Source organism: Oryzias melastigma, linkage group LG11 (genome assembly GCF_002922805.2).
Source record: "Oryzias melastigma strain HK-1 linkage group LG11, ASM292280v2, whole genome shotgun sequence".
NCBI lineage: Eukaryota > Metazoa > Chordata > Actinopteri > Beloniformes > Adrianichthyidae > Oryzias > Oryzias melastigma.
Genome location: NC_050522.1, coordinates 17233683 through 17257860, shown reverse-complemented (window position 1 = coordinate 17257860; position 24178 = coordinate 17233683). Strand labels below are relative to the sequence as shown.

At 38.6% G+C, this 24178-nt stretch overlaps 3 protein-coding genes across 8 annotated transcripts in view; all 3 read right to left on the bottom strand.

Annotated features, from left to right (window-relative positions):
- Positions 1-13482, bottom strand: part of yrk (Yes-related kinase) — a 19507-nt gene extending 6025 nt beyond the window's left edge. The window contains exons 1-6 of one of the 2 annotated variants that reach the window (XM_024259766.2): positions 12520-13482; positions 4325-4368; positions 902-1141; positions 646-748; positions 233-331; positions 4-107 (exon numbers count right to left, since the gene is read on the bottom strand). In XM_024259766.2, coding sequence (XP_024115534.1) covers positions 4-107; positions 233-331; positions 646-748; positions 902-1118 — 523 coding nt within the window. In that variant the 5' untranslated portion in view covers positions 1119-1141; positions 4325-4368; positions 12520-13482. The remainder of the gene's footprint in view (positions 1-3; positions 108-232; positions 332-645; positions 749-901; positions 1142-4324; positions 4369-12519) is intronic. The other variant, XM_024259770.2, reaches the window with a different exon arrangement.
- A 576-nt stretch (positions 13483-14058) lies between these two features.
- Positions 14059-21824, bottom strand: sesn2 (sestrin 2). Of its 2 annotated transcripts, none has more exons than XM_024259885.2 (11): positions 21005-21824; positions 20096-20161; positions 19486-19674; positions 17908-18090; positions 17298-17507; positions 16689-16830; positions 16502-16617; positions 16328-16411; positions 14911-15017; positions 14682-14826; positions 14059-14546 (listed from the first exon to the last, which is right to left on the bottom strand). In XM_024259885.2, exons 1-11 carry the CDS (start codon positions 21335-21337, stop codon positions 14460-14462), a joined length of 1662 nt encoding a protein of 553 aa, XP_024115653.1. In that variant the 5' UTR covers positions 21338-21824; the 3' UTR covers positions 14059-14459. The 2 variants fall into 2 exon arrangements, with proteins under 2 accessions (XP_024115653.1, XP_024115661.1); XM_024259893.1 differs by lacking the exon at positions 21005-21824 and adding an exon at positions 20502-20885.
- Positions 21825-23197: 1373 nt separating this feature from the next.
- Positions 23198-24178, bottom strand: part of matn1 (matrilin 1) — a 4832-nt gene continuing 3851 nt past the window's right edge. For 2 of the 4 annotated variants that reach the window (XM_024293761.2, XM_036214171.1), the window contains 4 exons: positions 24001-24178; positions 23760-23912; positions 23596-23676; positions 23198-23490 (listed from right to left, as the gene is read on the bottom strand). In XM_024293761.2, coding sequence (XP_024149529.1) covers positions 23441-23490; positions 23596-23676; positions 23760-23912; positions 24001-24178 — 462 coding nt within the window. In that variant the 3' untranslated portion in view covers positions 23198-23440. The remainder of the gene's footprint in view (positions 23491-23595; positions 23677-23759; positions 23913-24000) is intronic. The other 2 variants (XM_024293788.2, XM_024293771.2) reach the window with 2 other exon arrangements.

Sequence of the window (24178 nt, the reverse complement as noted above, 5' to 3'; positions counted from 1 at the left end):
CACCTTTGGTGGTCTCGCTCTCTCGGATGAGGAAAGTTCCCCTTGGATTACCTTGACCCAGCAGCTGTCTCTCCGCATCCTTCCGCCCCATCTTCCCAAAATACCACCTGTCATCACAACAGCAGCCCACAGGTCACCACGGCAACAACACACATCATTTAATCTCTGTTTTCATCACACATCCAAATCTGTAAAGATGTTCGCTGAAAACAGTGTGTGTGGATGCACTCACTCCTCAGCCTGGATGGAGTCAATAGGAGCTACATAGTTGGATGGGATGTAACCGGATTTTCCAGTGTCCAAGGAACGAGCTTCCCACCAATCACCCTCTCTGAAATAAGATAAAACGTATTATTTAACTGAAGGGGAAATTGAAATAAAAGAATAATCACGTGGATTAGTGGGATATCATTCCCTTTTCGAGTCAAAAATAACTTTATATTTGGTCACCTGCATCAACGGAGAGCTCAGAGGAGAAAATTCAAACACATGCAAACAAAACTGTTTAATATTTAGCTTTGATAAATGTTTCACTTGACACAGCTCGCCTGAACATTCACGTCCCACATGATGCTCAAAAATCTGATGTTAGGACCTTTTCTTTGAAATATTCTCAACATTTGAGATCCGTTTGTTCTCACTCACGTGTTATTGATGATTTGAAACTTCTCTCCTTTCTGGAAAGTGAGGTCATCTTCAGTGCGAGCATCATAGTCATACAAAGCTATGAAGAGGGTGACCCCCCCACCTGAAGGAAAACAAACACAAAAACTCTTAAAAAAAACACACATTTATTCCATGGATCTTTTGAGTAAATAAACAGTTTATATACAATTCTAGTTATTCATAATTACACAATATTTCATGTTTTTTGATCCAATATTGTTAGACATAAGCTTACTTGATATACATCCAGCCCGCTGGTGCATGTTGGTAATGGAAAGCATGTTGTTGGGTTGGTTGAAGTCCGGGATGGATTGAGTGGGGTCGGGACAGTAGCGACTCGGACAGAATGACCCTCCATCTGTGTTGCTAGGAGACAGGTCTCTATTGTCTGCCGCGGATGTTTCGCCCAGTGATTTGGCAGCCTTCTTCTGTTTGCAACAGGAACACCCCATAATAAAAAGCACGGAGACGGCGTCTGCAAAAGCAGAAAAACGTCACGTAAAGGTGGAGAAAAAGATTATTGAGCATCAAAATAAACAAGATCCCAGATTTAAATAACACAGAGTTTATAGAGATTATGTCAGGGATTCCCCAACAACTGATAAACTGAGAAATGCTAAATGATTGTTAGATATCAGGAGCTTAAGGGAGTTTATACTTTTGATTTATGAAAATGTAATTTTAAATTTCCAATCTTAATCCCGTCCTATCTCATACATAAATTGTCAAAAACTGGCTTTTCGCCATTTTTTTTTAAAGATAATCTATAAAGAGTTTTTATTTTGTAGACTTTTCAGATTTTTTTGACCTCAAAAACACACAAGATGTTCTCCATGAACACACAGGAACAACTTTATTTAAAACTCAACCAGGAAGTGGACTCAGCAATAATATTTGCATTAAAGCTGACCCACTGCAGAACATCAGCATTAGGAGAAAATATCTGTTGTTTGCTGTGGAGCTGTTTGTTTAGAGAGTTACGATAAAGTTATGACAGACTTTATTGTACCTGTAAGAAATCTGGCAGCGTAGAGTAACAGAGGAACTTCAGTTTTGGTGTAAATGATGCACCAAAAGGTCTTAATATACTTTACTATGAATTTATTTGCATTTTTATGTGGAGAAAAGTAAATGTACAACTACTAGACTGAGGAACATTGTGCTTTTATTATTCAAATTACATGTTAACAGTTTGCTTAAAAAACAAAGGCAACACTCCCAGATTCATCTTGTATTTATTTATTTAATATTTGGCTTTAGTTAAAACACCCCCGATTTAAGAAATAGCTCTGTAAAGCCGGGAACATTGCAGTTTTTATACAGTTACCCTTTTTTGGCTTTGAATAATAAACTGCATCCACTGCTGCCTAGTTTTATAACATCTGCAAATGTCTCTGCAGTCCTTTTCAGCTAAAATAATGTTGAGAATTCTCGATCAATGTAAGTAAATGTTAGTATTTCAAAGTAACATCGTGTGCCACAACCCTCCATCCCCCACAGTCCTGCTGTCTACTTCAGTTTCTACTAGTTTCTGACATCAGGAACACAAACTGTCCTCGCGAAGAAAGTAGCATCAAAAAAAGATTGATTGAAATGTAAAACTTTGTGAGGTTTGGAAAACCCCTGAAGACAATTTGACCACAGTTTCGGCTTTGTTGATCAAGTTTAGTAGCCGTTATTAGTTGGGCTTCACAGTGGTGAAGTGGTTAACGCTGTCGTCTCACAGCTAGAAGGCCCTGGTTCAAATCCTGCCTGGGACTGGTGAGTTTACTTCCTCCCACAGTCCAAAAACAGTCTTCATAGGTTAACTGCTGACTCTAAGTTGCCCCTTTAGGTGTGTGTATGTGCTTTACTGTGTGGCCCTGCAACAGACTGCTGAACTGTGCAAGGTGTACCCCGCCTTCACCAAGTGGCTTTTTCACCTCTCCTTTGTGCCTCTATGATTAAAGTAGTAAAATGTTTTTAATTTTAAAAATGTGTGCATTTTTTGGACTACTAGGTGCATCCAACAAGTCAAACTTTATTTAACTCATTCACAAACACTTAAAACACAGATCGTATCAGTCTGCCAGGCGACTGACTACAGTACCCATGACCCCCAACAATACATCAAGCTTCATTGTTTACTGAAGAACTAATCTAACATATTTAGACAGGTCTTTGAGCGCCGTATACCACCTTAGGTATCAGTATCGACACCTAAGGTGCTCCACAGTATAAGGTGGACAGTTTGTAAAATAAATTTTATTTCTCAAATCTATTCCTCAAACTGGAGATTCTAATGTGCTCGTGCTCTTGCTCAGTCGTCCAGCGAGGCTTCCCACTTCTTTTTCTACTCTGGTTAGAGCCTGTTTGTGCTGTTCTCTGAAGAGGATTTTCAATGTAAAATTTGGTACGGGTCACTTAATTTGCTTTGAGTTACAATTTAGTTCAATTTATGAATTTCTATCTGAGATGAACAACAAATGACAAAATTAAATCATCCATCCATCCATCCATCCATCCATCTTCTTGACCGCTTCATCCCTTTCGGGGTCGCGGGGGTGCCGGAGCCTATCCCGGCTACTGTTGGGCGAAGGCGGGGTTCACCCTGGACAGGTCGCCAGTCTGTCCCAGAAAATTAAATCAATTTATTATTATTATTATTATTACTGCTGACATCAGACTTCCTACTGTAACACTTGCATTAAGGTTCTATGTGGTACAGGATGTTTTTTATTTTAAAAGAAAGTCTTGTGAACCTCTATCAAAAGTTATAAACTCCTTTTCTAAAAAAAACACTCTTTGTTTTTCTGTTTCATTTATACTAAAAAAGATGAATTTCCTATATATTTGTCCTGATAAAAAAAAACGAAATTAATACAAAAAAAAGTGTGAAGGAAGACTTTGACTTTTTACTCTGCAGAGACAATGAGTTATACTTCCAGGAACTGAAAGTATTTCAATTACCTCACTGAAGTACTTTCATTTTCAACATTTAGCTCTATTGTACCGTTTCTACTGTAAGGCCTAATTGAAATTCTTCCCCTACCTCTGTGGCTTCTCCCTACCCCTCCAGTCGTAGGGGCATTTGGAGCTTTGGTGGTGTCCGAAATTATTTTTTTAAGGGGGAAGGGGTAGGGAGAAACATCTTTATTCACACAGGTGTACTCTGAAGTACGGAAGTTTATATTTAAATGTAAGCAGTTACTTCTTGTCTTAGGGTGACTTTTTAAAGTTATAAAACTGATGCTTTTGTGTATTTTCCGAGCGCTAGCAGCTACGAGCTAACGTAAATGACCGGCGACTGTTGATGACATCATCGGGGGTTAGTGATGTCTGAATATGAAGACACTTTTATCCATAACTCTCCATTTGGAGAGTTAACCGAACATTACAAAATCACAACACATAACCAGTAGGGTCCACAGTTAGAAACACGAGCTCCAAAAGAAGAATCACATTGACTTCAGCATTGCTATAAGTAGGCGATTTCAACAAAGTCGTCTCAGCAAACTAATGTCAGTAGAAAGTAGAGGCAGCAATAATTTACCACAAACATGGATTAAAAAAAACTAGAGAGAACTGCAGAAGGAGAAGTCGGGGGGAAAAAAACACTTCTGTCACATAGGAGGAAGAGGAGGGAGTGGAAGAGAAGAGAAGTTAACTTTTCCCTCACCTGATGTCTTCCTCTGTCAGATCATCTGTCAGTCACCATTGCCACTGAAAAAAGAGGGAGAGGAGGTGAGTGACGGGCTGGGATGGGAGCGTGCCACACAGAGGTGGGGGTGACTGGCACAAAAGGAGACGGGGGAGAACGTGGAGGCTCAAAAGCAGTAGGTCATGAATATAAAGATATGCAGAGCCAGATGTGAGGAAATGCAGAAGTTAAAAAAGAAAAGAGACGCACACACAGACAGGCTGAGATAAAATGAGACAGAGAAATGCGAGGTTAGCCACTTCCTTTTATCAGAACTCCTCTGAGATGTAGACTCCAATTGTTACTGGTCATCTGTACATGACTTTGTGAAATACAGTTGTCATCATTATTAGGACCAATTGAAGCAATATGACCACAAATGTGCTTCACCTTGTTTGCGCTATATACCCCTGAGTGCAACCTTAAAAACTTTTTGCCTTTGTAACACGTTCTTGTGGCGTTTTTCTGATGATAAAGGGTCATATATATATATATATATATACATATATATATATATATATATATGACCCTCATTAGCCGTTAGCTAATCTTTAACTAAAGCTGCAACGGACCGTTCCAGTGCATCCACATGTAGACGTCTCCATGTTTTAGTGTTTTGATCATCAATCAAGAGCATTTGGTTTTAATAAAAAATGCTTTTCAGATTCCTTTTTCCAGTAAGTTATTAATAAAATTCCTCTACTGCTATGAAATCAAAATTGCTCTTAAATTGTGCCAATAAACAGGAAGTGGCTGTAAGCTAACAGTTATTCTATGCTAATCTGAATACATAAATAGCATAGACACCAAAAAAGCGAACACTCTGTCCTCTGTTTTGTTTCAAACTTCTCCGAAAAAAAGTTTTGACACGGTCTTTTGGATTTTGAGAACCTGCGTCACAAAGTTACACTATTGGTGTGCGTCGTTTGTGGGCAGGTTGACATTCAACAAAGAACAAAACCTGCAGCTGCTTTTCACTTTGTATCTGCCTGACACCAAACCACCCCTTAATTTAGCTAGTATGGTCTTCATAGACTTAAATACTTCAAGACTTGAACCAGCTTTAATGCTTCAAAAGTTTGGGGTGAGAGGGTATTGTGTTGCAAAATAGACCACCAGAGCAACTCCAGACCATCGTGTTACCCCCACCGTGCTTGACACCGTTCCAGCATCTTTTCAGTTCTGCGTCTCACAAATGTTCTTCTGTGTGACCCAAACACCTCAAACTTTGATTCGTCCGTCCATAACACTTTTTTCCAATATTTCTCTGTGTTCTATTGTCCAAAATAATCTTTTTCTTTTGTTAGCCAGTCTCTGATATGGCATTTTCTGAGAGTCAGTATCCCAAAATCCCCTCCTTAGATGTTGACATTGGCGTTTTGCGGGCACCCGAGCAAAAGTATATACATTATTTTAAATTTGTTGGATCTTTTGAGTGTCCCTAGGTAAAATCTCACATGTCCTAGGAATGAGTGGACCAAAGGCCAAGTGTACAGTATCATCATTTATTTTTTTAGGAATTTTTTCTTCTCAAATTCCTACTTTTCCAGTCATTTTCAAGCATGTTATTAGGAGCTTCCTATGCTTTTTTTCACCCACTTTGTAGCATAAAGCACAGTTTGAAATAAAACTACTCTAATTTATCATGTGTTATCATATCTTGATCCATTTATTATAAGAAATACTTTTTTGGGGGTATTTCATATTGGGTAAAAATTACCCGGCAAAAGTGATGGTGTAACTTTTTATAGTGAAAGTGTTAACGAAGCTCCCAATTGAGGAACTGTGAGACGTCAATTTCTCAAACTGGAGACTCTAACGTAATTATTCTTATACTATTCTTATTCTTCCTCAATTGTGCAACAAACTGAGGACAACTGAGCTAATTAGCTTATAGTTATCTAAAATAAAAAAACAAGGCCACCCACTTCTTTTTCTACTCTGGTTAGAACCTGTTTGTGCTGTTCTCTAAGGACAGTAGGACTCACCGCTAAAGGAAATCTTTAGTTTCTTGGCACTTTCTCACATGGAATAGACTTAATTTCAAAGAATAACTAAAGACTGTTGAGTTTAACATGTAAGTTATCTTTTTCTGGCCATTTTGAGTGTTTAATCGACCTCACAAATGTGATACTCCAAACCGTTGATAGGAAGATCAGTTTTATAGCTCTTCTAACCAGCTAAAGTGTTTTCAGTCGTGCTAAAATGATTGTACAAGATTTTCTACTCATCTGTTAGGCTTGTGACCCAATGAGCAAACACATTAGAGCACTGGAGTGATAGTTGCTGGAAATGGGCCCCATGTCACCTATGTATTTTTATGCACCAAAACCCAGACATTTGCACCTAGAATGGTCATTTTTTTAATCATTTACCACATTAATAAGGTAAAGAGTGTATTTCTGATTAGTTTATAGTTATCATCTTTGGAAAAAAAAAATTATTTTTCTTTTAAAAATAGAAACATTTCTAAGTGACCCCAAACAGAAAATTGATGTTTCCAAATATTTTGTATTAGTGTTTGTGTGCACCTTTGTGCACTTCAAACTGGTGCTTCAAACATTGACTAATACAAATTTATTAAACTTAAATAACCCCAAAAAGTCTCCCTTCTTTGAGTACACGGTACATAAAACACAGACGCTCTTCTTCTTGTTTTCTGATCAGCATGTGGTTTTTTACTTTCGGTACCCTTTCAAATTAAGGATTATTATTTTTTTTTTTTAACTTTAACCCCTTGCGATAACTGTTGACGATTCTGGTTAGGGGTGGAAACAAGAGACCGACCATGTGTTTATTCATTTCTATAAATGTTTTTTTAATTGTTGTTGAATTCTCTGATAAAAGAAGAATAAAAGTTCAGACCTTAAGGTGGGCAGGCTTGTTTAATTTCCCTCTTTTAGAGCTCTGTGTTTATAATCTACAATCGGGTTTGTTAACTTGTTCGATTTTATGCTGACTTCCTTTAGTGGTGTAATATCCTCTTTGCATAATGTGTCTTTAGAAACATCTACCTTTTATAGTCATATTTTGTGCATATTTGAGCCTCAACCAATTCTAAAGATTTCCCATTTTGTCAGCTGCTGAGTTTGTCAGTAAAGTTTTTTTTAATCCCACAGTTGTTCACTTTCAAAGCTGTGATGTCGAATTGAAAATGTTTCGGGAAAGTGAGTTTAATAGCCAGATCACGTGATAAAAAGGGGTCATTTTATTAAAACTGGTGACCTGTCAAACGACCGACTGAACTCCCAACGTTCACCCCACCTACTGAGGAATGCTGGGGAAGTCACACACATGGAGAACAATACAAGTCATGGCAGCAAAAGAGGGAAAAAAAGGATTTACTTTAAGTTTGAAAACTAAAAAACTTGTTTTCCTTAAAAAAAAACTTCCTTGTAAACTTGATTTTAAGAAATTTAAATGGCGACTTTTTGCTCGTAAACAAAACAAGCTTTACATGGAATCTTCTATTATTATCAGAGCGGCCATCGTGGAGCGACAGGAAGTTGGTCCTGTTAGAGTTTCCTGTCCACGTCCTGAGATAGCTCCCCCCTTTCCTGGAAACTGAGGAGGGACTCCATCCATACCCCTCCACCCTCCACCCGCCTCCAGCACAGACACACGTCTCTTCGCTTTCACTCTTACCTTTCTTCCTCTGCAGATAAATTGTTCTGAGTTTCTATTTTCTCTTTTAAAATGTTAAAGTGATGGATGCTGACATATTTTATTTATGTAATCCCAAACTGAGAATTAGCTTCTCACTGGCAGATTTTCAGTCTGGTCGGCCTTCATCAGAGCAGCTGTTTACTTCACATCTCAATCTTTCGACATCAGTGGCAAAGTGTGGGTGCATGCGAGTGTGTGTGTGTGTGTGGGCGAGTAGTGGTATTGGTGATGAACTGATAAAAGTGCGGGTTGCTCTGTCAAATGTCTGCGTTATTTGTCTGCTGTTGCTTTAGATGCATTCATAACTCAAATCTTTCTGTCAGATCTCCTCTTGAAGCACCGAAAACAAACTATGGGGTCGATTGTTGTAAGAAATATCACTTGTTGCAAAAGTAACTGAAGGCAGAGCTGCACATTTAAAATGGAAAACTGAGGAAGTGTGCACATAAAAGGAGCTTAAAACAAAAAAAAGGCTCAGGAAATGCTAAATTCTACCTCGGTTCTCGTCCTTTTTAAAAATAAACTAAAGCAGGTAGCAATTAATAGAAGTCACTTAAAACACTATGTGAAAGGGTTGCTACTTCCTTTGCTGCGAGAACTGTGGTGTTGGTTTTGAGCAGTGACTGCAAAGAGGGGCCCTTTAACATCACAGAGAAGCCAGTAACAATGTGAAACATTTGGTCTTTGTAAAGAGGCTGATTTAAACGTGAATGCAAATGTAGGTTTTGACCTTGTTTTGAGGAGATACCAAAAAGATTGTTTTACTGTTAAGATCGGCAGAAGGAAGTTACATTTTAAAAAGAGTTTTGGAGAAGTCGTGAACATTTGCATCTCTTACTGCGCATTTACAAAAAAGTGTAAAAGAAGGCAAAAGTATTCTAGAAAATTCTAATTAACACTCAGAAGTGGAAACATTTACCAAAAAATGTGCCATCACCATAAATATTATTATGAAATAAAGTATAAATAGCTTTGTTATGTGCCAAAAATTATTATTTTAACAAATTAGACCAGTATGTCTTTAAATGTTTGTTCAAAATCGTTACAATCCATATAGGTGCTGATCTGTCTTAAAGCAGAGATCTTCTAACATCAAAAAAATCTTTATTATATCACATATTCAATTGGAATATCGTATGCCTGTAATCTGGATAAAACCTTTGGAGTTTGGTGTCATGTTATATCTTTGAGCTCCTCTTTCCATCATATCAGTTTTCATTGTTTTGACTTTGAAGATTGAAAACATTTATTCTAAAATCTGGTTTCCTCTGTCTAAATCTCATTGATTCTTTATCTAGTTTTTTTCAAACTTAAATCTTGACTTCTTTTAGAAAAAAAATTAAAAATCATTTACGATACTCCAACCATGCTTTATGTAAAAAACAGGCTGTATGCTATAATGCGTCACACATTGCTTTGACTATATAAAAACTGGTATTTTGGAGTCTCACTCCAACTATATTTTTGTCTTTCTAAAATCGTTCCCAGTGGTATTTTAATTATGATTATGCAGTTTTTAGCAAGAATCTGTTATTTTTAAGATGTATTTCCAGCAGAGCAGCAATAGATCATTAGAAATTTGCATATGGGTTGAGGGTGGGACTGCTAATTTCCCAGCATCCCTTGGTTTACACTCGCTCCCGCTAGATTATAGCTCCTCACAAGGTCAAGCTAACATTAGCGAAGCAAAAAAATAAAACAGTGAGAAATATTAGAGTCAGAAGGAAAACAAAGACGGTAAAGAATATATTTTTCTATTTTTCTACAAGTGGATCCATTGAAATTGTAGCAGAAAAAGGAGACTTCGGCCCACTCACAGCAGTTTCAGCGTCACAAACTTTAGCTTTTTCAAATGCGGGTTTTCCCGATTCAAATATATAGATACTCAGAAATGCAGTTTTAATTTTACATTCTTTTGTCCTCCATCATGAATAAAATGCCACAAGAACACATTAAAAAAAACACCAAAAACAGGATTCTTATTGAAGTGGGTCTTTAACAAAAGTTCCAAACAAAAAAAAACAATTCAAGTAATAAATTCAGCTTTTTTAACTTAAAACACTTTAAAAAAAAATCCCCAGATAAGATCTAGTTTAATTTTGGATTCAGAATTACTTCCAGCAATGACAAACACCTGTATCCGACTCATCGGATGCTGATAACTGGACCAGCAAACTTAAGCAACATTCTTCTGTGTTTCCGCTTCCTGTTCAAAACTTCCTTTGCCATAGGAAACACCGGCCTTACAAGATTTATGACAGGGGTATTAGAATCCAGGCCTCACGGTGGGCAGGTGTCCAATGTGTTCTCCAACCAACCTGCCACTGAAGCTCCTAGTTGGTTTAACACACCTGATCCAGGTAATCAGCAGCAGATTAGGCAGGAATTCTGGAAAATCCTAAATTATGAGCATTTCTAATGTTTATCTAAGGTCTAATGTTGAACTGTAAATGAATAATCAAATCACTGTGTTGTCTAATGTTAACAGTAGGATTTATTCAGGTCAACAAATGTGACGAAATGCCGCAAGAGAATTTTAATGGAAAAAAATAGCTCAGCCTTGACTAAAGCGGTTAAAAAAAAGCACCTCAGGTAAACTGTAAAGCTCAAAAAAGCCACACATGACGAGTATCGTGACATTTGCTTTTATATAAATTAAAAAAAAAACTGACATTTCATTTGCATTAATGAAGTTTTGGTGACAGATTAGTCTGTGTTTTGGAGAGTCCACGGAATTCTGAAACTAGTGTTTTAGAGGACCGCACAGTTCTGTACAGAACCTATTTTCTCCCTCTGAACATTATGACGAACCAAAAACATGAACACATTTTTAGTGCATTCTTCTGAAATCACTGGAACATCCCTCCACCATCACCGTCACACTCACAAACATCCAAATGACACACCCTTTCCTGCAGAGTGGACTGCAGATAAGCTGCTCCCAGTGGAAAGTTTCCATCCCCACAACACACACACAAAACCATGAAAATCTGTTGGATTTTGGTGCTTTTGCACTAGTAATGTGCAAACATTACACCATTCCTTTCCTTCCTGCTCCTCTTTGCTCCTACTTTTTTTTTTTTTTTTAATTCTCATTCCTCCTCTCTTGCACCGCCTTGTTCACAGGAAACTTGCACAGGATGCAGAGTGTGAGTGGGGCAGGAATGATAGGACAATGGGAAGCAAGCTGTCACTGAACACACACACAGAAAGTGTATACAAAACCAAAGCAGAGGGAGAGACACAACTGAATGGGAGCAGTGGAAAATCAGCAATCGGGATGTCCTGTTTCCAAATGATGTCACTTATCCTTTCGATGAAGAGTTTGTAGATCATCTTGTTGGGATTTTCTAAACGCTCACTTTGTTGGTTGATTTTTTTTATACTAATAAAGGTTTATTTCACAGAACCTTTGCAACAGGTGTGTCCAGTGGTGCAGGCTGAGTGTGGTGGGAAAGCACTGTGATAAAGGTAATGTTCACTTCAAATCCTCCAGCTAGAAACCACCCTCTTCCTTCCTGGCGAGCTCCGAGTCTAAGACAGGAACTGACCTCGTAAAGAAACAGGAAGTGATGGACTCTGGCCTTGACTAGACTAACTTTGGTTTTCCCGTTTTCGGAGCATTCCTTCACTGCTGCACAGCAGAGTTTACAGCATTGGGAAACACGTAAACTCCCATACGAAGGATACATTACACAACGAAAAGTTTTGCATCAACCTTAAATGTGTTTGAGCCTCCAAAACACCACTGATAGGTATGAAGGAAACAGGCCAGCCTTTTCCTCAAGGTGGCTTCCTGTGGGCTTGGTGCCAAATACCTTTTTTAAAAGAAACATACTTTATCTAATGTGACCTCGCATTACAACAACAAAAACGTAAGAATATTTACTTAAAAATTACTTAAATTCAAGACGTATTCAATCTGTTAGTCCAATACTAATAGGAGGACCTCCTACGCCCACACTTGTCTGGTAAATTCCATTATTTCAGTATTGCAGTACAGACTTGATTTCTACACAGCATCCTCTGTGGCATCTGACCATCCAGAAGAGGGTGAAACACTTGACTAACTCAAGTTGATCAACCTCTTACAGTCAACAAACTTCCCTTTATTTAAGAGGCTGTCATCACTCCACTTTACTTGACGACTTCAAAACTCAATGGGATGAACCCTGCTAGAAATTGTACCACTTTCTTAAATTTGTTGATATTATCAATAAAGTGTAAGTTATTTAATCCATATATTGGATCATATTAGTCATATCAAAGTCCTGTCAAATGTTAGTATGTTAAAATGGTTTGCCATAAAGTACTTTTTATATGATATTTAAAAGCTATTACAAGGATTTCTCAAATAAACATCACATTTTATTAATTAAAAACAGATTACTTCTATGGTTACGTTTATTTATAGCACATTTCTATATTAAGGATGTTTTAAATTAAACTATCTACTTGTAAAAATGCACATATACGATATATTTGTCAGTTTTCATGCAGATCCATACCTGATGGAGAAGTCCTTGTTTAAAATCCTGGAGTGCAGCAGCTCTGTCCGATGACTGAGAGACGCACAGCAAAAAGGCAACAAGAAAGGGGCGCGCGCGAGCTTCACGTGCACACTTAGGTCCAGCCCATGTGTGAAAAAACGGCGCGTGCAGCTGATAGTTCAATACTTAGTCGAAGTTTACATTTAAAGGGTGTATTTTTACTTTTTTTTTTTTTTGCTATAGAGTTTTGACTTTAAACAGAAATGCCCAAAAATCTCATGCGTAAATAAGTGAACAATCAGCTTTCTGCCAAAAAAAAGCTAAAGTGGAACTAACACGTTCTGCTGCAAAATGAATCACCATTCTCGACAGAGGCGACAGTTTTTTTAAGTGCTGTGAACGACAGGAAGACGATTGAAAAGGATGTGATATCCGAGTTTTAAACGCGGGTAACTGCTGTCAGATAATTTCATTTTCCGGTGTGTAAAAAATTCCTGCCATAACCATAATTAGTTAATATCTGTCGATCAAAGACACCATCAAAAGCAACATAAAACACTTTCAGGTGACAGAAAGCTGAAGTTTTATTTACATTTTGGAGTTTTGTCGCCATCTTCTGGCCAAACATTGTAAGTGTTCCCCATGTTTTTTTTTTTTTTTTTTGCTTTAACCCACTCCCATGAACATTTGTTTTTACAGGTTCTTCTCTCATGATGGAGGACAGGTATTTAGAAAACAAAGATTAAAATAGTATTTCTGAGTATTTCTGGTATTGAAATTGTTGTGAATCAGGAAGAAAAAGTATTTTAGGTGTGTAGAAGCTACAGCATGCTACAGCTGCCTGCTCCACTCTGATCCCTTTACTTGCAGACAAATAGATCCATGAACGTCTTTTTTTACTCGTCTGAGCTGACATCTGATTTGCTTTACTTTTTTTTGCTCCCTTGTGGTTGCATGAACTTTTTTCTCTTCTTATATTTCACTGACAAAATCATTTGCTCACCTTTACATTTGTGGGACATTTCATTTTCATATTAAAGTTTCAACACTTGTTGGAAGGCTTTCTAGACTCATCCACGTCTTCATGGACCGTCTTTGTGCTTTGAGTTGCAACAGGAAGAGAATCATCAATTACCACAAACTTGGGGTTAAACATACATCAATTCAACAAAGCTCTCCAAGGACTGTTCTTGAAATAATCTGAAGGCCACATGGAATTTTGAAGGCCACACATCTGGATTACGTGCCCCAACCTCCACCAACGCTGTAAGAAAAATATGTTCCTGTTGGGTTCAGTCACTTCCACCTGGTAATGAAACCAGTTTATTTTGGAAATTTCAGTTGTGTCACTTTCTTGTTACACAGGTGACATCTAATCATAGAACCAAGTCCAGATGGAACATTTAACACACCTGTGGTCACGACTGAAACACCTGCACTCACTTATGTGGATGAATGAGTGAACACTTCTGACATTAAAGTGTGAAAGCAGATTCTTTATATGCTTTTATATTAAGTCACTATATCTGTAAAAAAAAAAAGACTCACAAACATCAATCCATGTAGCAAAGTAGCTTTATTAAATATAAAAATACATTTCTGTTTCAGCTCAATTTTCTGCAACTGCAGAGGAGGATGGGACTGAGGCCTGATGACGTGCTGCAGGGACTTTTGCTTTTAAGAAAATAATCCCTCTCTCAACGCCAAACTGGATTTAACAAGCAGCATGTGGATACGACAGAAAGACGTGCAACATGATCAGAAAAAACTAAACAAAAAAACTCAAAAGGCTCATCCAGAGTACACAAACTCAGTGCAAAATGGGTAACAGTTTTTAAATACATCCAAACCATAAATCAGCAGTATGGACATTAATGTAATGCTGACATTCACTGTGTTTGTGTGTGTGCAAGACTGCCTGTGCTGGCTCAGCATCTGCATTGGGGTGTATGGGAGTGTCATCTCATGTAGTGTGTAACGGCTCGCAGGACGTAGAGAAGAGCTGCTTGAAGCCGGGCTTCCATCACGATTAGATTCGCATGGACCTGCGGGACCGAAAAAAACGGTTTGACATTTACAAATACAGACTGTGGAATCAGAGTTACTTTAGAGAATAAAAAGGAAAGCCGAAATGCCAGCGATTAACAAGAAGAAAACAAACGGCAAGCGAGTTGTGGTACCTTTTCAGAGTGTCTGAAGTGTCTCCAAAAGGCGTGGTAGATGCGGGCGGTGGTTTGCTCAGGGTAACACGCCATGGTTTTAACAAACACCTTCAGAGAACGCTCCAACAACGAGTTTACACTGCCGTAGTCATAGTCATCGTACCTGCATTTAAAAACAAAAGGACTTTAGACAAAATACCTTTTTTTATTTTATTTTCAAACTGAACATCTGACAAGTTTTACTAACCGTATCCCGTAGAGACAGTGGATGTAGTTCCACAAGGCTTTCCTCAAAGTGTACGTATCCACACCTTCATGCATGGCCATCCTGTGATAGGTCAAGTTGCTCACAACCTACAGAGATTGAGTGTAAAACTGTCATTTATCCACAACAGCAGGAGCGTGGCTTCAAAATTATCACCATGAGATTTAAAATTTTGGTTGTTCTGACTGACCTGGAACTGTTTTTTTTCAGTGATCCAAAGTATGTTAAAATGTTTTAGCGTGACTTTGGGAAACCAGAGAGCTGCAGCACTTGGATTGATTGAAGTGATATTTGTACGTAGTATACTCCAGTATACTTTACTTCAACATCATAAACTGAAAGTTTATTTTTAGGAATTTGTATCTTACAAATGAACAACATTTAGAATTCTCGTGAATTAGGTTGGATTTATTTGTTGTGTTGTTATTTCCTCAACACAGTTCATCAGAAAATTTACGATCAACGCCTGCTCCCTATTGGCCCTCCTAGGCATTCTGGGTAGTGTAATCGTACCACATGATGACAGTTTTGTTTCACTTAATTGAAAAATTTGGTGATCAAAGACTTTCTTCCAATGACATTAAAAAAAAGGGGGGGGGGGTGGCAAATAACACAAGAAAACATTTTTTTTCCACGTGGTCCATTGACTGTATAGAACTGGACAGAGTGGTCCTTGCGCCCCATGCTTTTCAAACAGGAGGTACTTGCTGTCTCCAAGGAGACGTCTATAAAGAGATAAACATGCGTTCCATTTCTCAGAATAACCATTCTTGCTCTGCTACTTTATTTTTTAAACACTTTTTTGCTAATTCTAACTTTTTTCATATTTTTTTTTATTTATTGCAAGTTATAAACTGACCAATCAGACGTCTCCACAGAAGTAGGTGGTCTGCCATTTAAACGATGGAGTCTCTTGAGAGTGCTTTCAGTGGAAAGTTCCCTCCTGATTGATTAGAATTGTTTTACTGACGATTTCTGGTTCCAACATGGCGACTGAAATAACCTCATTTCGCTGGAGCCCAAATCAAGTCATTTTCTATGGGTAACGGATCACTCACATGGTCTACTTCTTTTATACAGTTAATGACTTGAGCTAAATTCCAGATCTTTTATAGATAATTGGACAAAATTAAAATAGATGAAATATTTTTTGTATTATTGATTGCATTTACCAACATAAGATGAATTAATCTGTTTTTTAAAGAATTTAATTTAGTTACTATTAACATTTTTCCTCTGTAAAATGCAAACAGTTAATGCTTTTTTTAAAAAATTGTATTAAATCCAAAAAACTTGGAACTTATCAAGGAGTGTGGCAAAAAATACCCATAAACCACTTCTGCAGCCAGACGTTTTCCTTTTAGACTACACTGAGTCAGTCACTAAAATAAGGCCGCACCTGAAACTTCTCATCCAGGAGATGGCTCATGTCCGGCAGAAGTCTGTTAACCAGAGAGAAGCCGTGGTCCTCCCATGAGTAGTCCTGCACATGTAACGCAAACATGAAAAGTGTCAGGATGATTTTTGACAGCTGCCACGAATCTCACTTCAACATAAAGCTGCTCCCAGCTACCTGGGCTCTCATGGTGGTGGGTGACTGCTCTCCTCTGGGGGCAAAGTCCTCATATCTGAACTCTGGATCCTCCACCAGACACAGCAGCAAGTCAGGCGGAGCTCCTCGCACCACCGCTGAACGACAGAGGAAGTGAGTCGCCTTCAGCGGGATCTAAGCTGGTGAACGATAACACGAGCGCGCCTACCTGTCGGGATGCTCTCACTCCTCTCCCTCTCGAACCGGGACACCATCTCCTCCTGTGAGCACTCCTCTTCCTCCTCCTGCTGCTGCTGCAGCTCTGCCATCCTCTGCATCAACACCTCCACCTCTACTGCACCATCCACCAACTGAAGAACGAGAAGTCTTCATTGCAGACTAATGTTTCAAATTAAAAGTCATCCCTTTCCTTTGAAGCAGCACTTCAGAGTTCACCTTATTTAAGTGATAAAAAACTGACTGTGTTTAAACTGAACACTGCTTTGGTCATCAGTATTTAAAAAAAAAAACAGACAGCTGACTCAAAAAGTGAAAGTTATGTTTGCCTTAAGCAGTTTTTGTTTTTGCACATGAAAGCACTTTTTAGGAAACTGAAAAAAGATGAGGAAACGGGATTATTGTCCGAGTCTGTGTCTGCTCAGAGGCTGCTGACGTCTCCAAAATTGTATTATTAAGCAATATGTATAATCAATCTTTCACACGTTCTTGAACATTACTAGAATTTTTTTTTTAATCAACAAGTTTTTGGTGAAAAAAAAAAGTTTCCTGTGATGAAACCAAAGTTTTCCTCCGTGGAGGCAAGAAATGGTTGACTCACCTCCTGCTTGCCGTCCTCGTGTGCCGGGCTACGCGGGAGGTGACTGGGTGACGGAGGCTGGAACGTGTATCCTCCTACGTGGTCGGGTTCGGGGTTCAGACCGCAGCCCCACACGAAGGAGCAGAGAGCGTGAGTGTGCGCCATCAGAATGACGGCGTGGATCAGCTCGGCGAGGGACCAGCGAGGCTCTGCTCCCGGACACACCAACTCCTGCAGGATGATACAGAAGATACTCAACAATCTGAGTGGAATCTTTGTACATCGGGGACATGACTTGAACTGAATGATCTTAAATGTTGAGAGTGGGAAACTAAAGCAGTAGATGATCACATTATATCTGGAAACTCCATGAAAAACTATCTGGAATAGATTTTCCCCAAGAATGAGCATAATAATCTAAGAATCCCACCTTCCAGCGCATGAGTGACAATCCAGAAATGATAACAGGGTCTCAGATAATTACAGTGTCTTCCATAAAAGAAGCTGCAGCTGAGTCAGTGATGGATGCAAGTCAAACGTGTAATGTATTCCATCGTTTTACTCGTATGGCAGTATGAGCAATACCAAAAGCTTAAGAGAAAGCAGGCAGAAAGTGGGTGATGTGTCTGACCTCGATATGCTGCTGGGTAATGAGCCACGGTCTGTGCGCCAGCAGCTTGTTGAGTGTTTGGAGGCTGCGCAGTTTAGCGGGAGCGTGCTGGAGGCCGCTCAGCCAGCTCTCCTCGCCTCCAGTCTCCAAGAAGCCTGCACTGTGCTGCTGCACCAGGTATGAGCAGTGGTGACGGGCTGCAGCCTGCAGAACATCAGTCAGTTAGCCGTCTGTTTTTACCCTCAACTTTGATCATTGCTGCTCTGAGTTTAACTATTTCCTAATGGAGGAAGAGTTTGTCCTTTCTCAAATCCCTCATCAGCAGAAAAACAACATGTAGAAAGCTCACACAGCTTCAACACATGTCCAAAAAGTTTCAGAAATGTTGAACTTTCATCCAAAAATGTTTTAATTTTGAATTGTATGACCTGTACAGCTGGTGGAGGACAACCCTGACGACTATCATAAAGGTAAAAATAGTTTTTCAGAATAAAAAGATGGAGTTCAGATTGTTTAGAAATAGTCTAAAAAGGAAGTGTAAATTGGTGACAGTTTCTTAAAACTCACAATGGATTAATCTTCCATTGAACACTCATTAAAAAATACTCCTCCCTTTTATAAAAACGACACCTGCCGAATTCTAGAGACCCCATCTAATGACAAAACGCAAATACTGTAGTTAAAGCATGCAAACAAAATGAAGACATTTTGGCCACAATTAGGTTTTTATACTTTTAGATATTTTAAGTTATTTTTAATAAATGTAAAAACTGAAAATAAAAATATATTTTCTAAGTTTATTTTTTTTAATCAGGAGAAATGATTTCAAGCTTTCGAAACAAAAATTAAAAAAAATGCTGTTTGTTCATTTCATTTGTCTGGATTGGAAGTTTCTGTTCATAACTATGGTGACCAGCATTAATCCGGGTGATGCAGTTCAAATGGATCATTGGAATGACTTACAAACGACACTAAGACACAATTTTACAGACAATTTACCGACAAGCTGTTTACTGGTTGTATGTTGCCACAATTTAAGGAAACTAGCACTTCCTGTTTTAGCCAATGACAACAAAGCGACTTTTTTAATTTGTAAATGTTGCCTTTTCCTTATTGATATCTCGAAAAACATAAATAAATAGAAAAAAATGTCATTTTAATTTCCCATCTTTTTTTCTGTTGTTAAAAGGCAACTAGAAAAACAAAGAATGATGTGTAAAATAGTCCCAAGACAGTTGGTTAAATAAATCAAGCACAACGTCACTGATAAAGCAACCTGGTGTTAAATATCCTGTTTATGTCTCAGAAATAATAGTTCCTTTTCAGAATCCATTTGGGGCTCCTTCCAAGCCTGAAATAAATTTCAATCATACTATCAGTCTATTATGTAGATTTACATAGATTTTCTTAGTCAACTGACCACAAATTATGTCAATACAATCAATTGTTGTGTTGCTTTTTTTTTTCCTTTGGTTGGCCAGAATTGCTTGCACACTTTAGCTAGTCTGTAACCACACATTTTTATTCTTTAATAATGTATAACCTAAAGAGGATTTTGACTTTTTTTTTTTTTTAAATGGTATTTTGAGATGTACGTACCATGATAGAAATATAATGCCTCCAGTGATGGGGCAAGGGGCCATCCAGCTCCAACAAAGCCTGCTGGGTCCTCAGGAAACAGCTCAGATATGCTGGATGTAAAGCCATGACCATGGTGAGATGGTCAACACGCCCCAGAGAGAGGAAGGATTCAATGAGGACGTCGTGGTTGGGTCCTTCAACCGGCATCTAGGAGAAAAAAAAATAAACAAAAATTGTCCTATTATCTATTCCTATTTTAACAAAGAAAAACACATTTTCTAAGGGTAGAATAAAAGAGGAAAGTATTGCTTTCTCCAGTGGAATATTTCAGTGAGTCACTGATGACAGCAGCTTCAGTCATCAGCTTTGGCGACGCAGCTCTAATGCTGCTTCTGCTAAAGTAACAGCTACCGTGGTATTGCAACAGAAGCGTGCCGCTTTTTTGGCTAGTTCTGTGCCTCTTGGATAAATGCATCAAAATAAAATGAAATGTTTTCCCACAGTGCACCCCTTTAACATAAGAGTTGATCTGCAGAAAAATAACATTCTTGTTGGATCTCAACTATTTTTTAAAGAAAGTAGTAGTATAAAATGCATTTCTGAAGTAGATTATGTTGTCCAAACATACCTCTTTTGCAGGAATAACAGAACTTGGACCAATGGCCAAAGCTCGAGGTATTTCAACTCCTTCTTCCTTAAAAATTGAGAAAAGAAAATCATAAGATAAAATAAAATTACAGTTTAATTAATTATAGCCTTTTCCAAGCAACTAAAATCCTTAAACTTTACTTTATATGTATTAAACAGTTTCTCATATGTATGCATTGTTAATATAGACCAGCTACATACATAATTTCACCAATTTCGTGTCAAAAATGTAAACACAGACAGGATTAATGAGTTCAAACACACAAATAAATTGAAGGCATCTCAAATGGCTTTAAAAAGCTTTAAATAAGTTGACCTCGATCTATTTTGACCTCCTTCGCAGCGAGGAGCTCCTAAATAATTCAGGCGGCATCCGTCAAACTCACCAGCTTTAGTAGACTTCAACAAACACTAAAAATATTAAGGGAAATGCGCTTAAAAACAAAAACGCCTGGAACGTTCTCTTTCTGCCTGCACGAGCCACAAAACACAGAGCGGCGCGCGCGCGGGGAGGGGGTGTGTCTGCTGTCTATCGGAGCTCGGCGGAGGGGGAGGGGCGTGTCCAGCCTGCTCGTTTGTGCTCACAGCAGCGGGGTCTTGCATCACCTTCACGCTAAAGTCTGATGACATATCCAACAGCTTGGATGCAATAAGAGTTCACGATGACATTGATATTCGAGTGATAACGAAAAAGACATCCTAACAATTCATTAATGCTTGAAACTTAAAACCAGCGCGACTTAAAGGGCTAACTTCTGCTAAATTCATCGTTTCATTCAATAAAATTTAGTTTTTAGTTGAATTCTGACCAAAATAATATATTTGTAACGTAAACATCGAATATTTTATATAAAACATTGGCAGAATACGTATATAATATAGACCTTACCTGTGCAGTTCGTAGCAGATCGGTAGCTTTCGCCCGAACCTCCTGTAGCGGACACGAATTAGACAGTCGAAGTAGTTGCAGCAGCGTTTGTTTACTCAACTGTTCCGAATCGGACCGGTCCATGCCTAAGCGCACCAGAACCTTCTGGCTCAGCTCCTCCAGAGCCGATGCCCGCTCTCCTTCGTCCCTGCTGCACAGCCGTGCTAAGCTCTTCGCCACCGGGCCACTGTCCGACTCGGAATCGGACTTGAAGCGGCACAAAACCCCAGAACCGGAACCGGTCACTTTTTTGGGGTTGTCTTCTCCATTATCCAGGCAGGTCAGGCTGGCCATGTTCACGCCGGGGATGAACACCTGGCTCAACGCTCCCGAGCTTCAATTGGCTGAACCTACAGGTATTCGTTAAGTACACTAAAGCATTCGCTCTTAGTCATATACCCTTATTTTCTTATTGGGTTTCTAGTACCGCGATTTACTCCGCAAATTGACAACATCGATCCAAAACTTCCGAAGCGAACCGAGCCCTCCCCGTTTCATACATACTCCGCTAGCTGCCGGCTAGCTCGCTATGCTAGCTTTGGTGTTAGCAGGAGCTGCAGACGATTCCAACTACCTCTCCGTTTGAATGAAAAACCTCAGGCACGCGTCCAACAGAAGAAGTTACGTCGATAAAAAAATCTTTCCGAAAGCAACGCACTGTAAATTATGTTTATAACTGCATGTTGCATAAGGCACTGGAAACATTTCTAACTTGTTTTAACTGGCTGGTGCTGTTCAGGGTAAGGTCTTCCGTGTGTCGTCATCATGACGCAGTTGGAAGGGCTCACTTTTGAGCTGCACAACAGCCAATTCTATTGACTTTCTTTTAATTATTATGCATATTTTTTTCAAAACATTTTTTGTATTGTTAAACATAATAATAATAATATTAAATTGATTTAATTAAGCCCCTCCTTCTGTTCCGAATTTAAAGGTACCAAATGTTGCAGTTCCACAAATCACCACTAGAGGCTGAAAGTCATTTTCTTTCCTAAAATTGTTTAATTTTTTTCCAACAAGGAGAGTTCAAATTTGTGCATAATTATGAGTGAATTAAGTTTCAGTAGATTTTTTTATGTTAAATCCACTGTTTCTTATCACACAAGTTCAGATCAAAACCACCTTTAGAACTCCAACAATAACGTTTTCATTAGTTAAATAATTATATTATCTGCAATTCCTAAACAATATGAACAGTATTTGTAATCATTAAAACAACTGGATTTTATTTATTAAAAAAAAACACCATTCTGCTCCTTATTAGCTAAAAATACCTGATCCAGGTAATTAGCAGCAGATGAGACATGATTTCTGGAAAATCACCTGGAGGTCGGCTCTCGAGGCCTGGAGTTTGACACCCCTGCTTTAAACCATCTCAAGTGGTGATATATTTTTTATTTGGTTTATAAGACCTTTTACCTGCCTAACTATGTGGGGCCCAAGTCTAGGTCTCCCTGTGCCAGTCCACAACCCGGTAAAAATGCAGGTTTGTGTCAGAAAAGCCATTTGGAGTAAAAATCTCTGCCATACCACCTGTGCAAATCAGTGAAAGCTGATTCGCTGTTGCGACCCCTGAAGGAAAACAAACGTTATTCTTATTTAGTTGCTCCATTTATGATGTTAATGCTTAGTCTAATGCTTTCTCCTCTTCTATCATTTTTAAGAGACATTTTGGGGGACTTTACAGTAAAATATGTCACTAAATAGCGACTCCTGATTCTTGTGTATATATTTTCTGGGTTAATAAATTCAGTTGTCTATCAATAAAAATTGAGCTTGGAAAAAGATTCTTGTAGAGTTTGTTACGGAGTAATAAAGAAATAACTACAGAACTGTAATGGATTTCTGTTTGTAGTGTGGGATGTAATAATAACCAAGATTTCTCTTACTTCCATATCACCTTTATTTAGGAAAATAAACATCATCGGTGCATCCTCACTGCCTGGCATAAGTTTGAATAATTATTTACTTGTATATTATAATGTTGTAACATTGTTTTGTACCATGGGGGAGAGGTAAAGGGTGTTCAAAGGAGGAAAAAAAGATTATAAATCTGTTGAGAAGCTCCATTTGATGGCAACAAAGTGAAAACCTCCAAGAAAAAAACCTTCAATATACTCTGACTGTTTCCCTATGAGGGAAGACTTTTTTTTTAAACAGACACACAGGCAGCCTTCAGAGGATCGTGTTTGGAGTGAAGGTGTGGTCTCCACGGAAACTGATGGCCTTCAGAGAAGAAACAGGGAGGAGGAAACGGGTTTTGGGTAAAAGAGGAGTTCTGGAACTTGCACAAACACACACACATTTTCTTTAATGCTCTGTTGGAAGTAAAGAATGATTTAGTGTGCGTGTGTGCATGGGTGTATGGATGTAAATCTGGGAGTAGGTTGAGAGTCTTCAGACGATCTTGTTCTCCAGCAAGGCAATCCTCTTCGACATATTCTCTAGTAAGCTTTAGTCAAGGGCAACAACAAAACTTCCATACAATAAAGACAAAAAAAACCCTTCAAACATCACATTCTTAAACCCTCACAGTCAATGTAAAAGGATATATTTTTTTGTTAGTGCCTGGAGAGCACTTTCTACTTTCTTCTGGAACTTTACGAGTGAGTCACATTCGCACGGTTTCTCCTCTGTGGGAATGAACAAAAAAGCAAAGAAAGGTCAGGATTTTATCTATTAGTTTGTGAGGTAACATGAGAGTTAATAACAATACCATCACAAAAGTTGATCTGCAGCTTCTTGGCAATCTGGTTCATGGTTTTGAAGTCAGCGGTGTAGAAGTAGTGATCTGCAGTCGGCTCAGAGGCAATCTCTTTCAGCTCGTTCTCAACGGCATTACCCACTCCAACAGCGTACATCTTATATCCTGGAACACACACAAGTATGTTATTTTTTATTTTTTTTTATTTTGCTTGACACAGTTACATTTGTGCTTCCTGCTGTTTCCATTTCACCGTTGTCTTTTGCCTTCTTGGCAGCGTCTCCAATGTAATCCTGGCTTCGGCCATCGGTGAAGACGATCCCCACTTTTGCAACTCCAGGACGGGAGCGTCCAAAGCTGTTCTCCACCATGAAGTTCAGGGCCTGGCCCGTCATGGTTCCCCTCTCCATATAAGCCATCTTCTTGACGGC